We start from the raw sequence: 24,150 nt of genomic DNA, 5'->3' as shown, positions 1-24,150 counted from the left end.
TGACTATTCTTTTGCAGTCAAAACTTATTTGGAGACTCACTGGAAACTTAGTTGATCTTTTTGAGGAAATTAACCAAAATGACTTCAAAGTTCAGATTTTTGGGTTCAGCTTGCATAAGAATTCATTTTCTATTTTAAAACCATCTTATGTGTGTTTGTTTTCTTGTTTGGGGTAATGTGGACTCCTTTCTGGCTTTTTTAGTTTTAGTTATTTATCAAAAGTCAGATCTGCTTTAGTTCTTATCAGTGCTGAAAATATTGGGTCAATGCTTACAACAGAAAAACAGTTCTATGGCATGGATTTAATTAGTCTCAAACATCTATTTAACTTGAAATCTTTAGCTTTTCTAAAAAGCTAAAGATTTCGGATTTTTAAAGTTAATAATTTAGAATGAAAATATGGGAAACTTGAAAACAATGCTAAAACAGGTGGACTCTGGTCAGAGTAGGCAGCCCTGGGAGGCTCTCCTTCAATTAAGGAGAACACACACGGATGCTCGGATGTTACCCCAGCATGTGGTAAATGGGCCCCCCGGGGAAGGAGAGAACCTGCTAGAAAGCACCCAGAGGGAAGGAAAGCCTCGAGACTGCACTCACCTTACCCCAGCCATTCCACTCATCGCTACTTGCGGAAGGAAAATGAAAACACGTTCAGTTCTCGCAAGAATTCGTACACGAATGTTTATGGGACGTTTTTTATGATATCCCTAAAGTGGAGACAACCAACATGCCCATTAACTAGAGGATGGATAAACAAATTGTGGTACTACTCATTAATTAAAAGAAACAACATGGACGAATGGCAAAAGTAAGAAAAATGGAGCGAAAAAAGCCTTAAAAAATATAATCTTTTATATGAAATTCTAGAAAGGGCAAATCTAACCAACCGCAATAGAATCAGAATGAGTTGGGATTGACTTCTTTGGGGCACAAAGGGCACTTTCTGGGGTAATGAAAACCTGTTTTGATTTGGGTGGTCACATGGGTGTATGCATTTGTCAGAATTACACTGAGGACTCCGCAAACCTGCATTTTATTGTATGTAAATTATGCGTTACAAAAAGTAGAAAACAAAAGCAAAACCAACTCTTAAGACGTAACCGAAGCGTTTCTTCCCAAGTGAGCAGCCTAGAAGAAGGTAGGGCTTTTTAACTCCCAAATCGGTTTCTGGTCCCCCTTTCCCTTCCGTTTCGGCCGCGCCCTCTCAGGGCAGCCGGGGGCGGGGACGGAACCGGGGCGGGGCGGGGCCCCTGGGGCGGGGCGGGGCCACTGGGGCGGGGCCACTGGGGCGGGGCGGGGCCCCCGGAGCGCAGCCCCGGCGGACGGCGGGCGGCGGGCGGCGGGCGCGGGCCATGACCCGCCCGGACGCCGGCGCGGGCGCCGACACTGCCTCCGCCCGGCTGCCCTCCGGGATGGCCCAGCCGCTGTCGGCGCTCTTCTACGGAGCGTGCTCCTTCCTCATCGTGCTGGTCAACAAGGCGCTGCTGACTACCTACGGGTGAGGAGGGCACCAGGGGTCCGCGGGGGGTCCGCGGGGGGCGCCTGGCAGCTCGGCGGCGACCTGACCCGGCACCTTCCTGCTCCCGGCGCCACGCGGGCCCGCGGGGGCTGGCTGGACTCGCGAGGCCCCCGGGGTCGGGGGCGCAGGGCGAGGTGGGGCTGCCCCTGCCATCTGTGCACCAAGGCCGCGCGCCCGGCCCAGCGGGCGGCGGGGGCCGGTAGGCAGGAGGCCCTGCGCTAACGTGCACGGCTGCGAGCTCCACACCTTGGCCACGTTTTCGTTGGGCCTGGACCTTCGTAGTTCTATAAAAACCCAGCCACAACCTAACAAAGTCATTCTGCTCCGATACTTCCGCAGGACACCGCGTAGTTGTGCTTCTGTAGTGCCACCTCCCAACGCTTTCAAACGCACCGATGTGCTGCAACAAGTGAATGTTTCTTTAGACACATCGAGACCTTCGACAGACGAGTCCTGAGCGAGAAGTTTATTTGTATTGAATGATCATTCTCACATTACCAGCGTTCGTGGAAAACTGGGGAAAACAATGAGACGTTCACATTATGCAGTTTTTTTTTTTTGATGATTGTACAGTAAACTAGCACATTTGTGGTTCCTTGAACCTATTGGTAAGGACGAGAAAATCTTTTTAAATTATGCTCTTAGCAGCATCGAAAGCGTTGTGGATTTAGACCCAGTTTCACCATTTAATAAATGTGCCTCCTGGGTCAGTCCCATAGTCAGCAGTTTTATCAGATGCAAAAGCTGAATAATTACACCTTGTTAATTACCTCCCAGAGCTTTGGAGGAGCTGTCATAAGGGAGGGCTGTGAACAAGACTGTAAAATCAGCATTTTATGAAGAGTGCAAAGAGACCTCAGTATCTTCAGCCTTCTTATTTTATACTTGAGAAAGCGGAGACCCTTAACCTGTGACCCTTAACATGAGCTAGGCTAGTTACACCTGCAGCATTACGATAACCCCTGTGTAACACGGCACGTCTATAACACGGTTTCACTCTAACCAGTTCTAGAATTGGGAGAAACCCGTGTACAACACAGCATCCTAGAACATGGTTTCACTCTAACGCGGTTTGAGAATTAGAGAATTACAGAAATTAGAGAATTAGAGAAAACCCCGAACAACACGGAGCATAATAAGAGCTTTTAAGAGCAAAAGATATCTCATTCGAAATTAGGGAAATCCCAGAACAACAGAGCAAAGGATATCTCATTTGAAATTTTTCATTTGAACGTGGTTGGCGTATTCAGATTTGACTGCAGAATTTTAAAATTTATTAGAATTTTAAATCCCATTTTGTTTGTGGTGTGTTAAGTTCAGAGGATGAAGGTATCTTGTCAAAAAGAAAACGTCCTTGGTGAATGGTGCTTAGTAGTGATGACGAAGAAAACATTTAATACATATTAATATGTTATACTTTTGATGAAAATTGCTTTAATAAAGATATTTCTCTTAATTATATAATATTATATAATATAATTATGTAAAATAATATAAATATAAAAATAAATATAAAAAATAATAATTACATAACATAATATAAAAATTATAATAGTATTTTTTTTAAATTTTGGGAACCTAACCCCCGTTTTTGTACTAGTTCTTTGTTTCATATTACACGGATTCACATATTACGGCATTTTAGGAACCTAACAACTGTGTTATACGGGGGTTACCCGTACTTACTGAGTACCTACTATGTGCCAAGCCTGTCACAGGCACCAGGGAAGCGGCTGTGAACAACACAAAGCCCCTGCTCTGGAGAGCCCATGTCAGTGGTGGACACAGAAAATAAGTGAGTTCATGAATAATTGAGGTGATTTCAGGTATGAAATGTGACAGCCTGGGATGGAGTGATTGGCACTACAGCATTCCAGACAGAAGGGAATGTGCCAAAGGGGGCATGAGCTCTGCTTGCTGGAGGAACAGAGAGAAGGTCCCTGTGACTGGAACTGAATGAGCAAGTGGGAGAAGGTAGGAGAGACAGGGAAGGCAGGATCAGGTCCTTCGGTCATTCAGTAATATTTACTAAACATCTATTATGTGCCAGACGTTGTTCTGGGCACTTGGGATGCAGAAGGGAATAAAGCAGATCAAAATGCCAAATGGCATGAAGCATACATCCATCCTCCTGGAGCTTACATAACGCTCTCTAGTGGATTAAGAAATAAACTGATAAAATTTTTGTTATGGCAGATGTGGCTGTGTGGTCATCAGAAAAAGAAAGTAGGAAAGGGAGTGAGGTAGGGAGTATGGGACTGGGAAAGAATTGTATCTCAGTGTGATCAGTGAGGCCTCACTGAGGAGGTGACATTTGAACCAAGACATAAGTGAGGTGAAGGAGATGGGAGGTGAACATTTCCGGCATAGAAGAATAAGGAGTTTGGGTGGGAATAGTACCAGGTGGGTCCCCGGTAATGGATTGGTAGATTGCGTAGGGCCTTCGTGGCCACCATGGAGCTACTGAAGGAGATGGGAGCCCCTGGAAGGAGCAGAAGAGTCACATGATCTAAATCACTCTGGCTGCTGTGTTGAGAACAAATTTGGGGGGACCAGGATGGAAGTAGGGAGACCATCAAACCAAACAAATCACTTTAATTTTAGTCAAAATGCGGTTGGAAGTCCCTTGGAAGGTTTTAGCATGGGAGTGATATGACATAATATGTGTGATTAAAAAGATTTTTTTGGCTGGTGGGTGGATGGTATTGGAAGCAGGAAGAGGAGCTAGGAAGCAATTGCAGTTTTCCAGATAATTCTAAGAGATGGCTTGGACTGGGGGGGCGGAGGTAGCAGAGGATATAGAGGGAAGGGATAGATTTAGGATAATTTTTGTTGAGTCTATGGCTGTTGATATTGTCTACAAGGTCTCCACCCGTGTGTTGCAGCATTCTTGCTGGTGTCCGGGGGAAAGTCAAACCCCGCCTTAAAAAGAAAATAGAATAACTATATGCCTAAACCTGGATCATTCAACACATACAATGCAAGTGAATGGAAGAAAAAGAAAAGTTGAACACCTAGGATAAAAAACAAGAGAATACTATTAATAGGCTTATTTGGGAGTGGTTGCAAGTTACATCAGCTGAAGTTTGAAGCTCAGTCCCCACTATCTGCACTTGAATGTGCTCTCTGGCCATGGTAGTCAGTGCCTCCAAAACACATGTCTTCTTGTTGGAAGCAGGGAGCAGTAAACACAGGTTAAGCGCTTCGAAGATGAAGGGCAGTGTCCAACCAGGAAGAATTATATGAGACTTTTCATGCTCTAGACTTTCCATCTTTAAAATTTTGAGTTCCATGATTAAAGGAGGAAATTGAGTTTTTGTCTCTATAACCCTTTTAAGTAAACATTTCACATTTCCATAATGGAATATACAATTGGAGAATCCTGTTCAAATAACATTGTTCATTCTCTCATCTCAAAATGCTTTAGAAGCACAGTTTTGAAGGGAGGAGGACTGATGCGATAACAATAAACCATAGAAATCTGATCTGAGCACTAAGTGTTTGGAGATAGTGTTGTGTTGTAGGTTGGAAGAAAGGACCTTGATGATTACCTTATTCATAAGGTCATGGGAATGTAGCTCAAAGGACGTTTTTTCTCTTCCATTTTGAGTAGATTGTTTCTGATTGGGGAACAAGACTGATGGGTGCTCTTAGTTATTTGTTTTAATTATTTTATTTAGCTTTAGTTCAATATAATGCAAGATTTTCCTGGTTGGACAGAGAGGTCCTTCATGATGTGAACTCGCAGACCATTTTGGGGTGAGAGGGAAAAGCGAGGTCATCTAAGAATCCGTGGCTAGTTGGTCACAAAAGTGCTTCTTGGGAATCAGTTCATGATAGTTGTGCAGGTGGTCTGGAGTTGTTTTTTTGTTGTCGTCTTATATTCTCTGTGGCATGCAAGCATTGATGAATGATGCTTAAAAAATATAGAACTTAGTTGTATTAAGTTCACAAATATTTGCTCAGTATTTGTTGTGTGTCTTCTTTCTACATCCCTGGGCTTTGAGATCATTTAACACAGTGGTTTCCAAACCTGCCTGGTAATGTGACTCACGTGGAGAGAATGTCCACTGGTGGGAACTGAAAGTCTATGTTAAAAAACAAAACCAATTCTTAACTCTCTTTTATTTTGATGAAAACCTACTCTCTCCTGAAGACGCTGCTCTTTTCGGCACCTGGGATGGAGCTGGATCCTGGTCTCACCCAGGTGTGGGCAGGTGCTGGGGTTGGAGGTAGGGATGGGGGGAAGTAGGGAGAGGCGGATGAGGGGGATCTGCGAATGCTTTGTGGAGACGTCGGCTTTCCCGCGCCCTTTCAGTCCTCTCTGTGATGGCTCCTGTGACTCATTGAGTGAAAAGGCCTGGTCTTCTTTTCAACCTGGACTGGTGTGTCAGCCTTGGAAACTTCAGGATGCACATGCTGAACCATGGCAGCTGGTCTCGGCCCACTGCCAGGGTCCCTCCCAGGGCCGCGTGCTCCAGGCCCCAGGGGGTGGCCACCACCTCCGTGCGCTGGGAAGCCCTTCCCACTGGATCCCATGGAACGCAGCTCTGGAAGCCACATGACTCCCTTCTGGCATCACCTTGGCTGTCATTCATTGGGCACAGCCTGTCGTCTGCCTCCTTCCTCAGTACTGGAGCCCCACTGACTGTCCTGCAAGAAAAACCACTCTGGGCTGGCTGGTTTGACTTTACATTGTTGATCACAAACCTCAACTAGCTCTCCTTGTCCCAGAAATGCCTCTTTCTGGCTTTCTCCTTCATGGTGAAGCTTCCCACACCCCCATTCTCCAGACTCCTAGGATACATCATTGAGAAAATAGAAACTGTCGAAGGAGTCCCCTCCCTGTCCTTCTGCTAAAATAGAGGGAGCCTATTGTTGCTGTGGAAGGGTCTGTTCCCCACTTCTGGGCTGCGCTGCCCACCCCCTCCTTCCGTGATCCTCCTTGTTTTGGCATCAGCAACCTGTTGGCATCAGCAAATAAAAACCTCTGGATTCCAGTGGACCTTCGTTTCTAGTTCTTTCAGTCAGACTCCTCAAAGAGTGTGTACACAGACTGTCTTACTTCCTTGCACTCACTCCTACAAGAATTCAGTTAAAAAATTGGGGGTTATTTAAATATAGAAATGTACAAAGAAGAATAATAATTATCCTTATTCCCACAACCTAGAATCAATATCTTGAAATATTTATTTTTTAAAAAGAAAAGTCATTCGGTTGTGATCATTATAAAGAATTCAAACAAAAGAAAAATTAGATATATGGATGGATTGGAGACATATGAGGTCTGACTATTAAGTTCGTGAACTTGCACCGATGTTGCTAGCCTTTTTTGATATCAGAAGGATTATTCATTATGAATTTTTACCAACTGAACAAACAGTTAACCAAGTTTACAATTTGGAAGTGCTGAAAAGGCTGCATGAAAAAGTTAGATGACCTGCATCACGGCTCTTGCATCACGACAATGTACCAGCTCACACAGCACTGTCTGTGAGGGAGTTTTTAGCCAGGTAACAAATAACTGTATTGGAACACCCTCCCTACTCACCTGATCTGGCCCCCAATGACTTCTTTCTTTACCCAAAGATAAAGGAAATATTGAAAGGAAGACATTTTGATGACATTCAGGACATCAAGGGTAATACGACGACAGCTCTGAGGGCCATTCCAGAAAAAGAGTTCCAAAATTGCTTTGAAGGGTGGACTAGGCACTGAGGTTGGTGCATAGCTTCCCAAGGGGAATACTTCAAAGGTGACCATAGTGATATTCAGCAATGAGGTATGCAGCACTTTTTCTAGGATGAGTTCACGAACTTAATTGTCAGACCTCGTACATGCATAGATTGAAATACTTTTAAAATAAATGGGATATTATACATGCTACATGTTGACTCATCTATTTATAAGTTGTTTTATTTCATCCAAAATGGAGTTGGGAAACGGGCTTTTATTTAATTAATTTTTTTGAGGATCCCCTATGTCCCCCATCCCTTTTTATTATGAAAAGCATCAAGCACACAGAAAAATGGAAAGCAAAGTACAATGAACACCCATATACACACCACTGAGATGCAGTAATTAACATTTTGCTATTTGCATTTTTCCCCCAGGCCCATTGAAAGTAAATTGCAAACATCATGGTTCTTCACTCTGAAATACTTCAACATGCCTCTCTTGAAATATGGGTATTCTACATAGTAACATTTTTGCTCTTAACAAACCTAATAGTAATTTCCTAAAATAATCTAATGCCAAATTTATAATCATCCCTATAGTCCCCGAGATGTTTTTATATAAAGGTGTTTCTTGGAAATCTTTTATTAAATTTGTATCAGGTATGTTATTTGAAAAACAAAACAAATGATATAATGAATCACCATGTAGCTATCACCCAGTATCAACTTTGTTACATTTATATCCCTCCTTCACTGAACCCCACCATTTCCCCCCAGATTATTTTAAAGCAAATTAAAAATACATTATTATAGGCATTTCAATATGTATTTCTAAAAGGTAAGAAGGACTCTTGTTTTAAAAAACACCACCCAATATCATTTCATACCTGGAAAAGTAAAAATAATTCCTTAATACCATAAAATATCCAGTTAGTTGTTGTTTTTTGGTGCTATTGTAAATGATGTTTTTAAATTTTTCATTTTCTTTGTGTCTTTCTGGTATATAGATATTTTTCAAATGTTCATCTTGTATCCAGTAATCTTGCTAAAGTTATTTATTAACTCTAATAATTTATCTCCAGATTACTTTAGCTTTCTACATACACAGTCACGTGGTTTGTTAATATAATGACAGGCCACCTCAAGGGGCAATAGAAGTTTGCCCGATTTAGCAATCAGCAGTGTAAAAATGAAAAAGAAATGAACAAATGAAAAGTGAACAGATTTGATGTTAAGATTTCATTCAGAGTGAAAAAAAAGTCAAAGACTTTTTAATAACTCCTATCACTGTGTATTGTAGACTGTCTTCAAATTTTTATGAGTTGCTAAAATTTTTTGTTATTCTATGTTTTTTCTAGTTTCCCATCACCAATTGTCCTTGGAATTGGACAGGTAAGTGGAAGAAAAATTGACCTCTTAATTGGTTGACAATATACATGATGAAATTTTAAGTATTTTGTTTAAGACCGTGGTTTACGGATTTTTTTTCATCTAGTCATGGTACTCTTGGTTAAACAATATGAAATATTAACACATTTTATTTCATTCTGCAGTTTAGGAACAGCTGTATTTGTAGGAAAGACAAGTACTTATTTGAATTTCCTTAATGGAATTTATATACTTTAAAGACGGGGGCCAAAAGACAGAAAGCCTCCGAGGCCTGGTGGGTAACAAAGGAATAGGATGGGGACCAGGGTGGCCCCGGGAACGACTTGGGGTGTGCGTTTGCTACTCAGGTAAGCCACTGTGCCTGAGAGGAAAAGGGTTGGGGAGAAGAGGTGGGACCCTATAGAACCTTATTATCAGAGCTCCAGAGTTTTTTTGAGGGAATTTTAATTTTTACATCAGGTCTTCCATTTTGTAAATACTGGTAAGGGATTCCAGTTTTTATGAAACTCTCTATGGGCCAAACAAAACATGTTTGCTTCCTGTGGTTTGTGATTTTTGTTCTCAGGTATAGACTTGAGCTTGGATAAGCTTTCAGACTAACCTGTTTGACTGTTTCTGAAATTTCTTACTACTATTAATTTGTGGCTTGTTTATTCTTTTGGTCATGCTGGTGATTTCCAGAAGGGATTTTTTTGTCTTGGTTTGCTTTAATTTATAGAAAGAAAAAATTAAAATTATGAAAATTATATCTATTAATTAAATGTCTAATTGTGAATCTGGAAAAAACTTATGTGATTAAACATTATTCTGGTTAAATATTTTGCTACTAAGGTACTCTTTGCAACATCATTTGAGGAAGAAAAGAAAAATAACAATAACAAGGAAATAATCTTTTTCCTTAAAGTCAAAAAATATATTTTCTTTACGTTTCAATGTGAAAATATGTGGAAAAAAGCACTATAAAAGATCAGTGAATGTGTAATAATAAGTCCTTTGTAATCGTCAAGGCAAATAAAAATCACTGGCTCGTACTCAGTTAAAGTAAAGCCTTTTTGATTTGTAATTTGTTGAGGGACGAGGCCAGCAGACCTAATTTTAAAAGTCTGAATTACAGAATATGTTAAATAAGTGTTAGTATATTTCTGTAACAATTATAAAGTATGTCATAAATACAAACCACAATTATAATTTAGGATAGGTTCCAGTTATATAAATCTATCATAAGTATTAAGTTTGTAAACTCATTAGGATCAAGGTTTAGGATTGTAATCATGTTGCAGGAGATCTTAAGTTTTTGTATCCTAATGTGGAGAAATTAAGTAAGTTCTAAAATTTGCAGAGGAAGATGATATTAAAATTTTATATTTCATAATAATAAGCTGGAATATTAAAAGTATACCCGGTGTGCTCTAGGTTAATAGGATTTGAATGAGACATTTTTTTTTATTATTACTGGGGAAGGGGAACAGGACTTTATTGGGGAACAGTGTGTACTTCCAGGACTTTTTTCCAAGTCAAGTTGTTGTCCTTTCAGTCTTAGTTGTGGAGGGCGCAGCTCAGCTCCAGGTCCAGTTGCCGTTGCTAGTTGCAGAGGCGCAGCCCACCATCCCTTGTGGGAGTCGAGGAATCGAACCGGCAACCTTGTGGTTGAGAGCCCACTGGCCCGTGTGAGAATCAAACCGGCAGCCTTCGTTCGGAATTAGGAGCACGGAGCTCCAACGGCCACCGGACCGGCTCCATGAATGAGACATTTTTGCTAAACTGAAGAAAATAAATCCCCTTTGAGATTTGTTTTTCTCTTAATTTGCCTTCTGTGTTGTAGAAATATTAGACTTTATAAAAAGTGTGTTTATACCCCTGATGCTATGCCCACGCTCACTTTATGGGGGAAGGTGACCATATGCTTAGTACCTGGGAAGTAAGGACCAGGACCCCTGCGTGGCCTCACTGACAGTGGTTATTGGCTACTTTTAGGGACACTGTTCCTTTTTCCCCCTCTGTCACTGGTTGCTTAAACCTCTTGTGATAAATGTATATGTGTGAGTCTAACTGAGGTTACAGTTTTTGCCTGTAGTTCTGATGGAATCCGCAGAGTGGTAAGAAAAACAATTTTAATATAAGAAACAGTTATTTTTTGGGAATCTAAAAAATGGATTTTGGATATATTTCTTTTTAATGAATCTGCTTTCTTCTGATGATCTCTTTGTACCTCAAACAGTCCAGATATTTTGCTGAAGTTTCTTTTCTCCCCTTTTCTTTAGATGGCAGCTACCATAATGATACTGTATGTGTCCAAGCTAAATAAAATAATTCATTTCCCTGATTTTGACAAGAAAATTCCTATAAAGGTATGAAAAGTCTGTATAACTATGGTGGAAGATGTGAAAATACTATTAAAATTACAAGTTGATCTTAGAGTACAGGTCCATTTTTATTAGATTGGTGCAAAAGTAATTGTGGTTTCAAAGGTTAAAAATAATTGCAAAAACCGCAATTACTTTTGCACCAACCTAATATATACACTGTGCTTCTTGCTTGCACTAGTACAAATTTTTAATTAAGATTTTATATCTTTCAGTTGTCCATTAATGTAACATAATAATAGTAAAAGTGTGTGTGTGTTCGTGTGTGTGTGTGTCTGTGTGTATGCTTAGCAGTTGACATTAAATAAATACTGTGTGTCTTCTATAATGGCAAAGTCCCGTATCAGGGATTAGCAAACTTTTATGATAAAGGACCAGATAATAAATATTTAGGCTTTGTGGGCCAGACCATTTGTGTTGCAACTGTTCAGCTCTGCCATTGTCCCATGAAGGCAGCCATAAATGCTATGCATAAAATAATTAGTGCAGTTGTGTTCTAATAAACTTTGTTTATGTCAACAAGAGGTGGTGGACCAGATTTGGCTCTTGCGTCTTAGTTTGCTGATCCCTGGTTCAAGTTTTCATTTTTCGCTTGGATTGATAAAAGCTATGAGTGGAATGAAGGATGCAATTTGATATACGTAAAAATGTGTATTTTTCTCCCGTGGTGGGGTTAGAAACATGAGACCTGCCATTCCTTCCTGGGAATGTGGAATGGAACTAACTTACAGTTGCTGGGTGTCAGGCATTAGGCCAGACATTGAATTCTTAGAGCAAGTCTGTAGAACAGGTGGTATGAAAAGGATTATGATGACAGTTTTGGATTTAGGGAGGTTAAATCAGACTGTCAGTTCCTTGACAGTGAGAACCTCCCAAGGCTTGTTTATTGCTGTATGTCTAAGACCTGGAAAAATGCTGGCTACTATGTGGCACTGGAATATTCATCGGACTGACTTACAGCATCAGTAATCAGGGACATCCACAAAAAGAGAAAAACAAAATATTGAAGTATATGAAAGATATTAACTTAATCATCACAGGAAAAATCAGAATATTGTTGGGCTTACTAACACTTTATTTAGGATATACTATAATTTTTAAACACTTTAAATATTTAAAAATTGTGTAATATGATCCATACACTGGGGAAAAGGCATTATACATGAATGTATAGTTGCATGAATAATTACCCTTGTAATCGTTACTTACGTCATGAGATGGGATCACAAAATCCTCCTTACCCAAAGGAGGATTTTTTGGTAATTTTTTGGTAATTTTTCTAAATGTGTTTGTATTCCTGATTTATATAGTTTAGTTTTGCCCATTTTTGGACATTATATAAAGGAATTAAACTCTATATTCTTTGGTATCTTGGTGTTTCACTTAACATTAGGATGGTAAGATTCATCCACATTGTGTGTAACTGTATTCTTTATTTCATTATATGAATATAGTACTACAATTTACTTATCTGTTTTACTTTTTCTGGTAATTTGGGTTGTTTCTAGTTTGGGCGCTAGAAAAATAAAAACGTGTTTTGGATTCTGGACAATTCATAGCCATTTGCTTACTCCTGGGAGGTGAATGTCACCATTTTTATATATGAAGGAAAATATGTTATTGGAGTTCTAACCAAATATTCTTTCTTTTTTATTGAAGCTGTTTCCCCTACCTCTCCTCTACGTTGGAAACCACATAAGTGGATTATCAAGCACAAGTAAATTAAGGTAGAGTGCAGGATAATGGTTGATGGGAGGTTCTTCACTCATTTGCTTCTAATGGTACAAAGACCAAGTTTGATTTTTCAAGATGTTGCTTAGACTACATATAGAACACACAGATACAATAATTTCAGAAAATAACAGAATTTTTAGTTTAATTTGATAATGCTTTTAGACATGTTAAAAGGCTAATATTTTTTTCTCATTATGGTTTTGATTTGCGTTTCCCTTATAAACAGTGATTTTGAGCATCTTTTCACATGTCTGTTGGCCATCTGTATGTCTTCCTTGTAAAAGTGTCCATTCAGGTTCTCTGCCCATTTTAAAAATCAGACTGTTTGTTGTTGAGTTGTATGAGTTCTTTATATACGTATGTTGGATATTAGTCCCTTATCGGAGGTATCCTTTTCATTATCTACTCCCATTCGATTGGCTGCCTCTTTGTTTTGTTCATGGTTTCTTTTGCTGTGCAGAAGCTTTTTAGTTTGATGTAGTCCCATTCACTAATTTTTGCTTTTACTTCCCTTAACTTTGGGGTTAAGTTCACAAAAGCCCCTCTGAAACCAAGGTTCATAAGTTTAATGCTTATGTTTTCTTCTGTGTATTTTATTGTTTCAGGTCTTATATTCAAGTCTTTAATCCATTTTAAGTTAATTTTTGTGTGTGGTGTCAGCAGTCTAATTTTATTCTTTTGCATGTGGCTTTCCAGTTTTCTCAATACCATTTATTGAAGGGATTTTCCTTTCTCCATTATATGTTTTGGCTCCTTTATCAAAAATTAGTTGCCCATATATGTGTAGGTTTATTTGTGGGCCTTCAGTTCTGGTCTATTGGTCTGTTTATCGTTTTTTTCTGCCAATACCATGCTGTTTTAAATACTGTAGCTTTGTAGTATAGTTTGAAGTCAAGGCATATGATACCTCCAGCTTTGTTATTTTTTCTCAGAATTGCTTAGGCTATTCATGGTCTTTTGTGGTCCCATCCAAGTTTGCATCTTTGGTTTTATTTCTGTGAAATATGTCATTAGAGATTAGATGGGGATTGCATTAAATCTGTATACTGCTGCTTTAAGTAATATGGCCATTTTAACAAAGTTAATTCTATGAGTCTGTGAACACAGAATATCTTTCCATTTCTTTAGGTCTTTTTCAATTTCTTTCAACAGTGTCTTGTAGTTTTCAGTGTACAGGTCCTTCACCAACTTTGTTAAGTTTTGTTCCTAGGTATTTTTTTTTTTTTTGGAGATTATAAATGGGATTGTTTTCTTCACTTACTTCTCTTTTTAATATTTTGTTGTTAGTATATAGGAATGGAACAGATTTTTGTATATTTTGTATCCTGCAACTTTACTATATTTGTTTATTATTTCTAATAGTTTTTTGGTTGATGTCTTTAGGGTTTTCTATATATAGAATCATGTCATGTGCAAATAGTGACAGTTTTACTTATGCATTTCCAATTTGGATGCCTTTTATTTCTTTTTCTGGCCTGATTGCTCTAGTAATATGTTGAATAACAGTGGCAAGAGTAGACATCCTTATCTTATTTCTGATCTTTGAGGAAAAGCTTTTAGTTTTTCACCATTGAATATGGCATTAATTGAAGGTTTGTCATATATGGTCTTTATTATTTTGAGGTATAATACTTTCTTTCTATACCCATTTTATTGAGTGTTTTTATTATAAATGGATGTTGTATCTTGTCAAATGCTTTTTCTGCATCTATGGACATGATTATATAATTTTTATCTTTTATTTTGTTAATGTGGTGTATCACATTGATTCTTTTGTGGATGTTGAACCATCCTTGTATCCCTAGAATGAACCCCACTTGATCATCATATATGATCCTTTTAATGTATTGTATTTGATTTGATAGTATTTTGTAGAAATGTCTTTATCACAGGTATTCATCAACACTTCTCTACATGCACTGTAGATTGGGTATAACTTCCATTTACCTCTATAAAACTTTCCTCAAGGTAACATGCAAATGGGTTCTTAGTAACATCTTTTTTTTTTTTTCTTAAATTTATTGGGGTGACAATTGTTAGTAAATTTACATAGATTTCAGGTGTACAATTCTGTATTAGTTCGTCTATAAATCCCATTGTGTGTTCACCACCCAGAGTCAGTTCTCCTTCCATCACCATATATTTGATCCCCTTTACCCTCATCACCCACCCCCCACCCCCTTACCCTCTGGTAACCACTAAATTATTGTCTGTGTCTATGAGTTTTTGTTTCTCATTTGTTTGTCTTGTTCTTTTTGGTTTATATACCACATATCAGTGAAATCATAGGGTTCTCTGGTTTTTCTGTCTGACTTATTTCACTTAGTATTATACTCTCAAGATCCATCCATGTTGTCACAAATGCTCCTATATCATCTTTCCTTACCGCCGAATAGTATTCCATTGTGTATATGTACCACAACTTCTTTATCCATTCATCTATCGAAGGACATTTTGGTTGTTTCCATGTCTTGGCCACCGTAAACAAAGCTGCAATGAACAGTGGAGTACACGTGTCTCTATAAAGAAATGCTTTTATATTTTGGGGGTAGATACCCAGGAGAGCGATTGCTGGGTCATATGGTAATTCTATTCGTAATTTCTTGAGGAACCTCCACACTGCCTTCCATAGTGGCTGCACCAGTCTGCATTCCCACCAACAGTGTATGAGAGTTCCTTTTTCTCCACAGCCTCTCCAGCACTTGAGTAACATCTTTATTACACGTGTTCTTAAGCACTTCTTTACATGTGCTGCAGAACAGGTAAGATGAGGGCCTCTTGGGTGCCATGGGGGCTTCCTGGGAGAAGAGGGGGAACTAGTAAATGAGACTGAGGAGGAAGGAAGAAAGATTGCTTATACGTGGTGCCATGTAATCTGTTACTGTATCCCTCATATTTTCTATAAACTGGTAGTTGTTTCTAGAAGCTTGATCAGATTCAGGTTTAATTTTTCAGGCAAGATCAGTTTATTGGTGATGTTGGGTTCCTTCTACTGTGTCACCTCATGGGTCACATAATGTTTTATCCCACTTTTCACGATATGAAATTGATCAGTTCCACTTTTAATGATTTTTAAGCCGTCAGTCTGATCCCTTTATTAGAAACTTCCCCATCAATTTTTCACTTAATGGTTTTAGAAACCATTGATGATCATTGTCTAGATCCATTATTTCACTGCAGATTGCAAAATAGTGATTTTCTAACTGTATCACCCTCTTCTGTGTTTATTGTCTAAACTTCTTCAGTAAATGCAAACTTTCACTGTTTCACACAGAAAGGGCAGGATAAAAGCTTTATTTATAGATGTTCAGAGTAATAAGTGTTCTGTCACCTTCACTGGTGACCAATGAGAGTTGTTTTTGTTTTTTGCTATCATTATGAACTCATGAATTTTCATTTACTTGATACAAATCCTTTATCAGGTACGTGTTTTCCAAATATTTTCTCTCAGTCTGTGGCTTGTCTGTTAATTCTCTTAACGCTGTGTTTTAGAGTAGGTATTTTAAATTTTAATGAAGTTCTGCTTTCATTTTTTTTCTTTCATGGATTATGCTTTTGGTGTTGTATCTAAAAGCACATTGCCAACCCTAAGGTCATCTAGATTTTCTCCTAACTTATCTTCCAGAAGTTATAGTTTTCATTTTACATTTAGCTGTATGATCATTTTGAAGTTAATTTTTGTGAAAGGTGTAAGACCTGTGTCTAGATTCAGTTTTTTGCATGTGCAAGTCCAGTTTGAGCACTCTTTGTTGAAAAAACTATCTTTTCTCCATTGAATTATGTTTGTTCCATTTACCAGATGTTTCAATTTGTTATAGAAATAAGTCTTTTGATACTTAAATTGTACCATTTTGCACCAGTGAGATCCCCTTTGAGTTGGCTCCTACGTTCTATGGCCACAAGTAGTCTTTGATTACTTCCTTGCTTTCTGGCACATAATATCCCAGGCTAATCTTGGACTTCTCCTGTTGTTTCTCCAAGGATCTGATTATTTTAGTGTTAGGTTGAGGCCGCAATCTGGGTGCTCCATGTATTTTGAACGAAGAGCTAGCTAACATGATATCCTAATGAATACCATGTGGCGTCTGAGAAAGAAAGGAGACAAAGATGATTTCATGATTTTTGGCCTGATGAAGTGGAATAATGGGATTGCCATTGATTTGATCTATACTTAGAAGTAGGATTGCTGGGTCATATGGCAATTCTGTGTTTGACATTTTGAGGAACTGCCAAACTGTTTCAAAGGTGACTACACCAATTTACATTCCCATTATCGCTATATGAGGGTTTCAATTTCTCTGCATTCTTGCTAAATCTGTTACTGTCTGTTTGATTATAGCAATTATGGTGATTGTGATGTGTATTTCACTGTGGTTTTGATTTATACTTCCCTGATGACTATGATATTGAATGTCTTTTCATGCACTTTTTGGACATTTATACAGCTTCTTTGTAGGAATGTATATTCAAATCCTTTGCCTATTTTTAAAAATAAGTTTATTATTTTTTTATTATTGAGTTGTAAGTTTTATTTATATAGTCTAGATACAGTTCCCTCATTATATATATGATTGCAAAATTTTGTCCCATTCTGTGGATTGTCTTTTTACTTTCTTAATAGTGAACTTTGGAGCACAAAAGTTTTAAGTTTTAAAAAACAATTAAGGTAAAATATCTATAACAAAATTTACCATTTCAACCTTTTAGACATATTTTTAAATTGTGGTATACATATTCATAACATGAAATTCAACATTTTAACCATTTTTAAGTGTACAGGTCAGAGGCATTAAATATATTCACAATGTTGAGCAGCCATCACCACTATCTATTCTAGAACTTTTTCATCTTTCCAAAAAGAAACTCTGTTCCCTTTAAACAGTAACTCCCCATTCCCCTCCCCCCAGCCCCTGGTAACCTGTATTTTACTCTGTCTCTATGAAGTTGCTTATTCTAGATATTTCATACAAGTGGAATATCATACAATATTTATCATTTTATAAGTCTAGTTTATTTCAATTAGTATAGTGTTTGCAAACTTCATTCATGTAGCATGAGTCAGAATTTCATACTAAATTTTTAAGGCTGAATAATATTCTATTGTATGTATATATCACACGTTGTTTATCCTTTATAAAAGTTTTACATTTTGATGAATTCTAATGTATCTATTTTTTCTTTCATTGCTTATGCTTCTGGTAATGTACCTAAGAATGCTTTGCCTAACTCAGGGTCATGAAGATTTACTTTAATGCTTTCTTCTAAGAGTTTTAGTTTTAGCTCCTACCTTTAGTCTTTGATATATTTGGAGATAAATTTTTGTGTATGATGTAGGAGTCCAAATTCATTCTTTTGCATTTAGATGTTCAGTTGTCCCAGCATCATTTGTTGAAAAGACTGTTCTTTCCCTGTTGTATTGTCTTGACGCACTTGTTGAAAACAGTTGACCATAATTGTAAGGATTTATTTCCTGATTATTAATCCTATTCCTTTGATTATACGTCTCTCCTTAAACCAGTATTGATTATTGTAGCTTTGTAGTAAGTTTTGAAATTGAGTCCACCAACTTTGTTCGTTTTAAACTTTGTTTTGACTCTCTGGTTTTCTTGCATTTCCATATTAATTTTAGAATCAGTTTGTCAATTTCTGGGGGCAAAAATCCAGCTGAGATTTTGATAAGGGATTATGTTGAATCTATAGATCCATTTGGGGAGTATTTCCATTTTAACAACATTCTGATCCATAAACATGCATTGTCTTCCTATTGAATCATCTTTAATCTTTTAACAACATTTTGTAGTTTTTAATGTACAAGTCTTACACTTTTGTTAAATTTGTTCCTAAGAATTTTGGTTTTTTTTGATGCTATCATACATGGAATTGTTTTAATTTCCTTTCATATTGTTCATTGCTAGTGTATATAAGTACAATTAATTTTTGTGTATTCATTTTGTTTCCTGCACACTTGCTTAACTCATTTGTTATAATAGTTTTTAATGGGTTCCTTAGGAATATATATATATGTATATTTATATATATATATGATCTGCAAATAAAGATAACTTTATTTTTTCCTTTCCAAAATATGCTTTTTTGGGGGGTCAAGTACAATGGGGAATAGACCTAGTGGTGAGCGAGAACCTCCTGTTCTTATTCCTGATCTCAGGGGAAAACCATTTAGCTTTAGATCATTAAGTATACCTTACCTGCCTTTAAAAGGTAGTATCTAAAAATACTTTTTAAAGTTGATTGAAATTAATAAGACTTTTTTTTTTTGCTTGCTTTGGTAAAGGCAGTTCAAACCAGTCTCATGAGATATCTTTAAATATGGATATAAAATTCCTGAAAACTTTTCATACTTAGCTTCTGGTTGTAGTGTCACTGTTAATGTGAAACCTCTCCTCAGGTCTGGTTGGGAGGAGCTGGCCACTTTCCCCCTTGGTTGTGGTTCGGACTTTCCTTTCCAAGGTCACCATCTTCTCAGGGTCACGTCTGCAAACAGATGGAGGTGGGGTGTTCCAGCCCTGACAATCTGTTGGCCATCCATTGAGCTGAGTGAAAGGTTCTTAAGTGTTTTCTTAAGCCATTGGATGTAACCTTATTACATAAAGTTTTCGGGGGAATAAAACCAGTGGTAATTCTGTTCTCTAACACACTATTTTCAATACTAGTTTTCAGTCTTTTTTCATATACAGAATGTACCTTGTTACAGTTATAGACTCTCCATAGTTTTGTATCCTCCTTGTTTCATTTCATACTTATTTTCCAGTAGTGGTAAAGTTTTATATTATAGAGTTATACATACAATGTTTCCCCAACTGGATTTGTCATAATTTATTTAATCATTGCCTTGTTCTCTGACATTTGGTTGTTTCTGATGTTTTTCCCAAAGACACTGCAGTAAACATGTTTGTGCATGTGGTTTTTTCTTTCCTTTGGATTTTACCTAGGATAAGTTTCCCAACAAGAAATAATTAGGTCCAAGGTTAGAACCATTTGATGATTCGACACATAGTTCCAATTTGATTTGCCAAAGGTATATAGGTTCACACTGTGTACTAGTTTAAGCAAAATCTTTGTAGTAGTTGGATAGGATGATGTTTTAAATAGCTGATAAATGAAAGTAGCATGAAATTATTTAATCTCCGTTTTTTAATTATTTAATGTGATTCGTTAGTAGTATATGTGAGAACTAACATTAATTTCTTATATTTAATATGGACAGGGAGTGTGTTAATTAAAAATGTAAAATGTGTTAAAAAATTTTTTTTGGAGTCTTACATTATTTTACTTAAATCTTTTCCTGACAGCTTGCCGATGTTCACTGTGCTCAGGAAATTTACCATTCCACTTACTTTACTCCTGGAAACCATCATACTTGGGTGATTTTTGTTTTTCTTCTATTCCTCTGGTGCCCTCTTTCCCCTTCCCTGCATTATTTTTATGTACCAAGTTCTCAATATCTAGTCCTATTTCCATATAGTTGATTTGAATTGTTAGTATCAGTATTTTATGGATAAATAGTTTATTAACTTAAGAGCAATCTTCTGTTTCCATGATTGCCTACACACTTAATGGGCGATTTTTTAAATTGTAGTTTTACATTAGTCAAATAATACATGTTTGTGTCAGAATATTATTAAAAATAAACCCCAAAACAGATAAAAATCTGTTTCCTAAGCCAGGTGGAATATACACTGATTTTAGAATACAGAGGAAAAATTGTTCACGTATATATATATATAGGATAGATAGTGTAGAAAATCAGGGAGATCCATTCTGATGCTGTGATTTTGATGTAACATCAGAATAAATTAATTTTTATAATGTTGGTTTAAAATTTTTTCATAAGAATACTCAGGCTGACATCCAAAAAGATCATTCCTGATTGTGCTGTGAAGATTATTTAGCAATGAAATTTGGGTGATGGCCCAATGTTTTAAGTCCTGCTATTGAATTTTATCTTAATCTTTGGATGCTCGATATAAGTATATACCAACTAGACCTACCAGCAAGAGCTGTTCTGCATTTTGTCCCTGTGTTTCTCTAGATGAGAACAGAAATATGCTTATAATTAGGTTAAGATAACTGCTTGAGAATGCAGTAAATTTGGTTTAAGTTACTAATTCACTTACAGATACTTTGAGTACTTTTTCTAACTAAAGCATTACCCGTTAGATTTTAGCTATAAAACTGTTAACAATGTCTGTTTTCAGTTTGTTTTACAAATTTAATCCATATTTTTTTCCTCTCCTCCTCCTTTCCTTTATCTACCTACTTCCCTGTCTGTCCACCCTCCCCCCCCCCCCACGCACCCATCTATGTGTTACAGGAAACAGTATTCCTTGAACATCATTGCCAGTGTCATTGCCATCATTCTTGGTGCTTTCCTAGCAGCGGGGTAAGACTTTGGACAGTTTGTGCTCAATAACTTCTTTGTGTCTTTGACAATAGGCTCAACCCCATCTTTGTTTTTCATTTTCCATCTGGCTACAGTTGAGTAGAGCAGCCTGGAGACAAATCTGTTGATGTTAGTGGAATCCCCAAGTGTTCCTATGAAAGTCAAACTGGATTCTAAGAACATTTCTGAGAATATATAAGGAGAGTGTTTTAAGATATGAATGTTGCTTTTCTTCATAAAAAGGAGTGAACTGTTTACTTTTATTAGTGGATGTTTGTCTTTCATATAAAAATTTACTTGCAAAGTTCTTAGGCATTTGATCCAGAAGGATAACAGATTTATGAAGCTCTTGTATGCTGATTTGGTTTGTCATCCTGTGATGCCTTCAGTATTTCCGAGGGCAGAATACTCCCGTTGAATATATTTGTGTGTTTGGGACATGAGCCAACACTAGTGCATGACTACTGTCTTATTCACTAAATGCAAGACCCGGAATGAGGACTCTGAGTTTCCATCTGAAAGCAGGCGTTCAGACTCCTATCTTTTATTGCATGGTGGTTGCAGCATGTGTGCAGTTACATTGCCTGGATTCAAAACTTAGCCTTGTCCCTGTCTGCTGTTTCTTAGCCTCTCTGTGCCTCAGTTTCCTCATCTATAAAGTTAAGATGATGACAGAAAAGAAAAACCTACTTGAATGATGGGAAGAAAGAAAAGGTTGGAGGAATTCCAGTTAAACTAGTTCCCTTAATGCGTTTAGAAACAAGTTCTGGATCATTAATTGCAAATTAAATACGGGGGTATGCTACAGAGCCAGGATGCCTGGGATCTTATTCAGGTCTCCTCACTTACAAGCTGTATAACCAGGGACAAGCTATTCAACTTCCCCGTGCCCCAGTTATTTCAACTGTATAGTAGAGATTAGAATAGCATTCACCTAATAGGGTCCTTGTGAGTAATAAACTAGTGTTCACACTAGTGTGTGACCAAGGTCAACAAAAACATATAGAGTGTCTCCTATATGCCAGACAGACAAGAATCTAAGCCTTCATGGAGCTTCCATTCTAGTTGGTGAACAGACAATAACCAAAAGAAATAGACTTAAAAATATAGCACACCAAATGGTGACAGACAATAATAACTGTTTCATTATTATAAATGTGTTTAGGCCCCTGCCTAGACCAAGGATTATTATCGATATTTTCATCTGTACCTAAGACCCAGTCCTAGCTGGGGCTGAGTTCAGCTCCTTGAAAGCTGGCCTCTTTGGTTTCAGCACTGTGTTTTATGCCTCCGGTATGGCACTTACAGCCCCTTTTGCTCATGAAGACTTTTGCTCAAACAAAATCATGGGAGTAAAATAGCTAAGAAAGGGAGGTGCTCTGTTGAAAGTGCCTCCCCCACCACACAGTGCTTTGGGGTCTCCTCTGGGCAGGCTCTCCCTTCTAGCTTCCTTAGAGCTCAATATGAAAACCACTGACTTAGAGCCAGTTGAAGACTGGCTTATAAAATGGTTTATAAAAATGCCTGTAAGTCTTTGGTGAGGAATGGCACTTCAGATACTATCTGTGTGGAGGCACATTTTCAGAACCAGTTATAGAAATTCAACTCGTATTTAACATATGTTATAGTCTAACGAGCTGGAAGGACAACTGGTGTTTCCCAAAGCTTCTAACTTTCACTCAAGAGCAAATTTGGAATAGTAATTCTCGGCTTTTCCCTTCCTGAACACCTACAGAGTGGATGGCATCCTGGTGGGTGACAGATATAGTTCTTAGCTAGAGGACAGCTGTGACCCACCCTTCTCTCCCCTCACCGAAACTCATCCAAATGCCTGTAATTGTAGAATGGACTCAGTTGGATGAGCCAGTTTATGCTGCTGTAACAAACAGCCCCCACATCTTGGTGGTTTAACATGCCACATATGTTCTGCTCATACTAGAATGCAAACCAACACCAGTTAAAGCTGTGTGAGTGCTCTGCTCAGTGTAGCTACTCAGGGATCCAGGTTGATGAGACCCCTGCCTCCTGGGGGCTTCCTTACTCATCCAGTGCATGTGGGGAATTGTGCACTGGCTTTGCAGGCTGTTGCCCAGAAGTGACAAGTGTTACTTCCTCTTACATTTTATTTGCCAAAGCAAGTCACATATCCAGAAAAAGTTGAAATAGAGTGTCTGTGAATAGCCCTGAATGACAACGACAAGGGTTAATCGTGAACCTGCTTATTTATAAACAAGTAAATGCCTCCCAAACTTCTGTGCTTTCACTACTGGCCTAAACAAATGATGGTAGGAACTCCTGCACCACTCTTTCCCAGTGGGAGACCTGAGAACTCTGGGAATTTCCCTCAGGCTTTCTGAGGAAGTGAGTAATGTCTCCTTTCTATTCCTCTAGAAGCCTGGCTTGTTTGCTCATTCAACTCTTTGCCATTTTAGGGAACTGCCAAGTTTTAAGCTCTGAGCCAAATGTGCGCAGGCAAGAGATTTGGAGAACTCTTATTTTGAGAGATTCTATTTTTGTGAGTGAGCCAGAGAATTCTGGTCTATGATGGTCTAAAATTAATTTACATTCTCACACATATATTTGTAGATAATAATGCCAGTGGAATCACGTAGAATCTGGTTTAGATTCTGATTTTGATGCAGTTATTGCCTCTCTCCTACATCCTTCTCTTTGGCTAGAAATAATCTGATTTTGATATTGAGGAGGATTGGGATATGCTGCTCCCAAATATGCTGCTTTGGCACAAGCATCCTTCTGAGCTGATTGAGAATCAACAGATGTAAGAATTCTCTGTTTTCCCGTTTCTGCCTAAAAGCAGACCATACATTTCCTTTTGTGAAGGTGTTCCACACTCCTGTACCACGAACAGGAAGGCAGTTCTTAACACTAGGTGGAGAGTCAGCACCAAGATGAATCAGCATCAGCAGACCTTCCGAAAATCACCCTCACCTTCCATTCGTTTTCCCCAGATACTTCATAGTCCCTTTCCTGTCATTTATTTGTTCCTTAAAACTCCAACCCTCTTCTTTGTTAAAATGGTATATAAGCCCCAGAGATTAATAGTTT

The 24,150-nt window shown here is 38.0% G+C and overlaps 1 protein-coding gene across 2 annotated transcripts in view; it reads left to right on the top strand.

Annotated features, from left to right (window-relative positions):
* The first annotated feature begins 1,312 nt into the window (after window positions 1-1,312).
* SLC35D2 (solute carrier family 35 member D2) overlaps window positions 1,313-24,150 on the top strand; it is a 39,777-nt gene continuing 16,939 nt past the window's right edge. The window contains exons 1-7 of one of the 2 annotated variants that reach the window (XM_081065147.1): window positions 1,332-1,498; window positions 8,556-8,589; window positions 10,121-10,253; window positions 10,848-10,934; window positions 12,609-12,676; window positions 19,994-20,065; window positions 21,016-21,084. In XM_081065147.1, coding sequence (XP_080921273.1) covers window positions 10,848-10,934; window positions 12,609-12,676; window positions 19,994-20,065; window positions 21,016-21,084 — 296 coding nt within the window. In that variant the 5' untranslated portion in view covers window positions 1,332-1,498; window positions 8,556-8,589; window positions 10,121-10,253. Of the gene's footprint in view, window positions 1,499-8,555; window positions 8,590-10,120; window positions 10,254-10,847; window positions 10,935-12,608; window positions 12,677-19,993; window positions 20,066-21,015; window positions 21,085-24,150 lie in introns of both variants that reach the window. The other variant, XM_081065146.1, reaches the window with a different exon arrangement.

Source organism: Rhinolophus hipposideros, assembly GCF_964194185.1.
Source record: "Rhinolophus hipposideros genome assembly, chromosome: 11".
In the NCBI taxonomy this organism is placed as follows: domain Eukaryota; kingdom Metazoa; phylum Chordata; class Mammalia; order Chiroptera; family Rhinolophidae; genus Rhinolophus; species Rhinolophus hipposideros.
Note: the sequence above shows the minus strand (reverse complement) of the source record. Positions and strands in the feature narration are given on the sequence as shown.